General features: G+C 32.4%; 1 protein-coding gene across 1 annotated transcript; it reads left to right on the forward strand.

Annotated features, from left to right (window-relative positions):
* The first annotated feature begins 3,700 nt into the window (after nt 1-3,700).
* Nucleotides 3,701-5,242, forward strand: LOC131151393 (uncharacterized). Its single transcript, XM_058102639.1, has 3 exons — nt 3,701-3,955; nt 4,101-4,278; nt 4,408-5,242. The coding sequence occupies exons 1-3, from the start codon at nt 3,800-3,802 to the stop codon at nt 4,884-4,886; spliced, it is 813 nt and encodes a 270-aa protein (XP_057958622.1). The 5' UTR covers nt 3,701-3,799; the 3' UTR covers nt 4,887-5,242.
* The last annotated feature ends 807 nt before the right edge of the window (nt 5,243-6,049 follow it).

A 6,049-nucleotide genomic window follows, 5' to 3' on the forward strand; every position in this document is an offset into this window, starting at 1 on the left:
GACTTATAAATTTTGAAAATTTTTGAGAAAATTCTAAACAAAATTCGACAGCATGCCGTCTACAAATTGAACATTTTTCCATTTTTACCATGTACCAAAAACCTAATAGACTTACGCAATTAATTTATGATTCAACTCAAACATGCGAGAACCTATATCCATTATCAGCATGCAATTCACATCACTACATCCGCCACGCAGGAGACATTCAAGTTTGTTGTGACGTCTCAGAGCGCGGGTGCCGTGGAGAAATAAAAATTGTGGTTTAAATTTTTGGGGAAAATAGGAATAGAGTCACCACTAACCTTTTAGTGTGGTTAGAACACTTAGTTACTACCCAGTTAAGGGTAGAATTGATCTGCGTTACCAAAGTCGGGATTGAGAGTTCGATTACGTGAGGGGAAGGTACGAGCACCCTCTACGCGCCCGTTCTTACGAACAGTAGCTAATTAATAAAAAATTATCCCAAATTAAATTTAATAGATCTTTAAAATTACTCCTTTTTAGTGAATTTTTGAAATACACATTTAAAGAAATAAATCACAAAAAAATAGATATAATTTATATTCCCTCAGAACTGGGTTATGTGAAGCTTGGAATTATAGGGAAAAAATCAAAAATATTTAATGAAAAAAATATCATAATACTAAAATAATAACAAATTAATACAAATACTAAAAGTAACGCAATTGAATATACATATACTTCAAAAAGGAATAATAATAATGGTGATAATAACTAATAATAGTAATAATAATAATGATAATAGTGATAATGATAATATTAATAATAATGATAAATGTAATAATAACAATAAATAATAATAATAGTAACAATAATAATATTATTAATAATAATAAACACAATAATGGTAATAATAAATAATAATAGTAATAATATTAATAGTAATAATAACAAATATTATTAATAATAGTAATAAAGATAATATGCATGTTTCAATAATATAATAGTTACCTTTAATATTAACATACAATTAAGGATATGCAAAATACACACATTTGTAAATCATTAACTAAGGAACAAATCAAACTTAGGGTTAAAATATGGAAACCAATGAGAGGGCAAGGAAGTAGAGATATTATGGAAACAAGTTATTTCTAAAAATAATATATACCTATTCAGTATGGTCACCAAAATGAATATACATCCCTAACCATATAAACGTTAAACATTAAACATATGTCATAATAACAAACACCCTAAATAAATATAACCATGAGTATGATTAATACTTATTCGACATTTACGGCTAAATATTGTATCCTAATATATATTCATTATTTAACATGCATAGTAAATGCTTTAAAAATAAAAACTTGAATAAATATTATCACAAAAAGAACAAAAAACCTGCAATAGAAAAAACAAATTGACGTCAGATATGTATATATATATATATAACCTAAATAAATATTATTCTAAAAAAAAAAAAAAAAACTCCTGCAATGAATTGATGTTAAATATATATATAAAACCTGAATAAATATTATCATAAAAAGAAAAAAAAATCCTGCAATAAATAAAAAAAATTGAGGTTAGATGTATACATAATACTTGAATATACATTATTATAAAAGAAGAGAAAAAAAAATCCTGCAATAAAAAAAACTAATAAATTAACATTAGATGTGGGTGCATGATGATGTTGTGTGAGATGCATGATGTTGTTGGTTTGCAGTATAAATTACATATACTAATTCAATTTTATTTCATTCTTATATGTTAAATAATTTTTTATATAATTAGAAAGTAAAATGCCATTTTTTGTCTCAATATTCCAAAAAATAAATTATTTTAAATTTATTTTTATTATATTTATTTTTATACAATATTTTGAAATTAAAAAATTAACTTACTTTTTTAATTCATTTGAAAAATAAATAAAAAGTGGAATATATTTTTAGTATTAAATGACACTTAAAATTATATATTTTTTTTATTTACATATTTTTATATAAATCTTAAAATTTTAAAAATAATATATATTTTATTTTTATCTAAATTTTCAAAAAATAAAAACAATTTTTGCAATTGAAAAAAAATTTACAATTATAATTATAAGGTTTTAAAGAGTTTTATTTATTTTGCGATTAAATAACTTGAATTGTTCCTTAATTATCTAATTTACAAAGTAACTTAAAAATAAATTTATTAAATTTAAAATAAATATTTTAAAATTATAAAATAATATTAATATTAAAATTTTAATTTGCAGTATATAGTTTTAGAGTAAAATTTTTATCTATTCAAATTTCATACAATCACGAATAGACAAAGGACTAGGTTTTTTTTACCTTCTCAATTTTATTTTATTTTTGCTTTCTGTGCCCAGACTTCTATGCATTTTTTTTAAAAAAAAAAAAGGTAAATTGACTTTTGAAAAATTGATTGCGTACATTTATGTATTTTTTGTCCATTCTCTCTATATTTTTATTTTTTATTTTTTACTTTTTATTTTTTATTTTTAACATTTCTATAACTTTGTTTTGTTTTTTGTTTTTTGTTTTTCACAGGTTTAGACGCAACCCAAAAAAGATATGCCTTAGCCCCCAGGGTGTGGTTCAAATGGTAAGCTCGTCCTCTGGAAGTGCCTCTTACGAGGTCAGCCTTAGCGCCTCCTGCGTTCGAGTCTTCCACTGGGCTCCTGAATTTACATCCTCGTGGTGATGTGGGGGGGGCCAGAATCACGGGGCGTGGGATTAGTCACGGACCGTAAAACGGACGTGGACACCCGATGATATCCAAAAAAAAAAAGATATGCCTTAGTTTATTCCATTTCCATTGCCCTGCCTTCTTTCCCAACACAAATTTAAACGCATCTCCCACTTTATTTTTTATGTTATTTGAATAGAACATTTAATTTTAAACATATTACACATACTCCAGATCCCACTTTACATGCAACTGCCCCTCCATTTCTCGAGTCCTAGCATTTTTCATCCCAAAATTATTAACTTTTCCACATGCTACTGTAATTCAGTAAATAACAATTAATTTTATTATTTTTATTTTTATATGATGGTATCCGAAGTTTATTAGCGTGTGTTTACTTCGGTGGCTTGACAAAGTCAAGTTATTCTAAACACACTCAACTTGATCTGTAATGATATATACTTGTCGAACAATTAAAGGCCAAAATAAGATTGCCGATCTTAGCTATTTTCGTAGTATTAATTCTAGCACTCTTTGTCATGGATTAAGCCCAATAACCTTTTGTTCATTATAAAACAAAAAAATCAATGTGTTGTAATTTTCTGATCTTAATTTTCAAGACACCAATAATGACGTTACGAAATTCTGGAATGCTCGGTGGGACAACTCCGCTCTTATCTCTTCCTCCTCTCAATTCTGCATCATCAAATCTAATAACTCCCATTTAATACCAGGCCAAGAAATCTCACCACATAGCAAGCTATCTCGGCAGCTGCACAAAAAAATCGTACCTATGAACCAAAATTTCGACGTGGGCAGCGGCATGGAGACAAGTTATGTGAGTTTGATTGGGGCGTACATAAACAAGTAGATATGGGGTTTTGGCCACATTATATTCCTGTACCATCTCAGTCTAATCCGTGGATGTCCTCTTTCGCCATTTTACACCCGCTGCCACCGCGTTGCTCTTATCATCATGACGGCTTCTTCTGTCACCATAAAGCAGCTGTAGCCATCCCACCGCCATACACTGCACATATAAAGGCCCGCGCATACGTTACTCATACTCAAGCTACCTCACAGTCTTGCCCAGCAAACGCAAGCCACACCCAAGGGGAAATTGCAAATGAGCCGCAGCGGCGGCAACTTGGAAGAGGAGAGGCTGCTTCAGATGGTCCATGACTTCATTGAATCAGAACCCACTTCGCCCCCCTTCTCTTCTTTCTCACATCATACGCATGTCCTTCCTCTCCATCCCAAAACCATGTTTTTCCACTTGCAGGTTTGTTGTATATATTGTTTCTCTTCTTCCAATTAATTACTGTGTTAATTCTTTTTAGTGAGGTATATGAACTTCTTTTGTGTTTGATGGGCAATTTTTGTTTTTTTTTTTTCGTTAATAATCTTGTGACGTTATTTATTAATAGGAAGTTCTCGGCAATATGTCTGACGCTGAGACTCAGGTTCTTGAGAATGTGTTGAAGCACATGAGAAGGAAGAGGGTTGCCGCAGAGAAGAAGTGGCTGGTTATGAGACTGAAAATGGATGGATATAACGCTTCTCTCTGTCATACCTCTTGGGTTTCTACGTGCGGATGTCCTGGTGGTAGGCTCTCTCTCTCTCTCTCTCTCTCTCTCTCTCTCTCTCTCTCATCTGCTGTGACTAGTTTTTGGGTTAATCTTAATTAGGTGCTTCTAATATTGTTGAACAGAATAACGGTTTTTGGTTTTTCAGGGTATTATGAGTACATAGATGTTATAGTGAAAGACAAGAATGGTAAGTCAGTGAGACTGGTGGTGGACATAGATTTCAAGTCGCAGTTTGAAGTGGCAAGGCCTACATCAGCATACAAACAGCTTTCGGACGCTCTCCCTTCCATTTTTGTTGGCGAGGAGGGTAAGCTTAACGACATAATCACTCTGCTTTGCTCTGCTGCCAAACAATCCCTCAAAGAGAGCGGTCTGTACATACCCCCATGGAGAACAAGCACTTACATGTACTCCAAATGGGGCTCAAGAACTCGCAGCCAAGAAACTGTTGGCAGAGAAGATGGGAAAGTAGCGAAGGCAGCTGGTTCCTGTGTTGGTAATTCCAATTCCAAATTTAACAGTTGGGCGCCTCCGGTAGTGAAGCCCAAGAGGAGGGATTTGGGTGGTGGGGGCTCTGGCTTGTCTAGTCAATTCTCCTCCAACACTAGCATAAACTGTTGCTGAATTTTGCCGCTGCTGGATTCTGGTGTGGTCCGGTAGAGCTAGGTATCTCTTTTTTTGTCTTTTTGTTGAAAGTTTTGGCTGTCAGAATTCTTTTTCGACAACAGTGCGGTTACACAGTTCTAACATACAACATGTGAAGAATTTCAACAAACAGAAAGAAGAGAAGAACTGAATTATCTTTCTCTGTATTGAATAAGTAGCAGATCCAATTGAGAGAATACAACCTAGACAACAGAAAGATTGGTACCAACTTCAGAGAGAAAATCATTTATAATACAAAAGAGAATTATCACTTGTATAATACATCTCAAGAGCATAACTAACTATATTTTAACTGAATCAGTTATCATTTAAAATATTGCTTGAGTTTTCTTTATCTTCTTGCTTTGCCTTGAGTTTTTCTTCCTTGGATTTTAATTCCAAGTTGTCAATATGAGATGCTATATTCCAACACCTCCCTCAAGGTGAGCATGAATATTAATAATGTTCATCTTGTGCAAATTATGATGAAAAGACAACGAATCGTCAGGCTTGGTAAAGATGCGTGTCAGCTGTATCGTGAGGGAATATAAAAAATTTTATAACATGCTGCTCTAATTTTTCCCGAACAAGATGACAATCAATTTGTATGTGTTTAGTCCTCTCATATTGTACCGGGTTGGTAGCAATGGACAAAGTTGATTTGCTATCTGTATAAAACAATGATGGTTGAGGATCATCAATATTAAGATCCTGAAGGGCAAAAAGTAACCATTGCACTTCACATGTTGTGACTGCAAGGGCTCTATATTCTGCTTCAACAGATGATCTACTAATGGTAACCTACTTTTGAGATCAATGAATCTCCAAGAAAAATTGTAAAACCAGTAACACTTCTCTCGATATCCAAACAACCTGCTCAATCACTATCAGAAAAAACATTCAACTGCAAATTTGAGGATGAGGGGAAAAATAATCCTTGGCCTGGTGTTGCTTTTAGGTATCGAAGTACTTGGATGGCAGCTTGATGATGAGAGATTGCTGGTTGAGCAAGAGACTGACTAAGAACTTGAACAGCATATGCAAGATCAAGTCTAGTAATTGTTAAATATGAAAGTCTCCCAATTAATCTTCTGTAACCTGAGATATCTTCATGGAGATTAGACTCATTGGCACTAAGTTTG

Source organism: Malania oleifera, chromosome 1 (genome assembly GCF_029873635.1).
Source record: "Malania oleifera isolate guangnan ecotype guangnan chromosome 1, ASM2987363v1, whole genome shotgun sequence".
Taxonomy (NCBI): domain Eukaryota; kingdom Viridiplantae; phylum Streptophyta; class Magnoliopsida; order Santalales; family Ximeniaceae; genus Malania; species Malania oleifera.

Excerpts from the sequence above, each read along its gene's own strand:
- LOC131151393 (XM_058102639.1), top strand. The coding sequence starts at position 3,800 with ATGAGCCGCAGCGGCGGCAACTTGGAAGAGGAGAGGCTGCTTCAGATG. Across the intron at positions 3,956-4,100 it reads CCATGTTTTTCCACTTGCAG|GAAGTTCTCGGCAATATGTC; the intron begins GTTTGTTGTATA and ends ATTTATTAATAG. Across the intron at positions 4,279-4,407 it reads TACGTGCGGATGTCCTGGTG|GGTATTATGAGTACATAGAT; the intron begins GTAGGCTCTCTC and ends TTGGTTTTTCAG.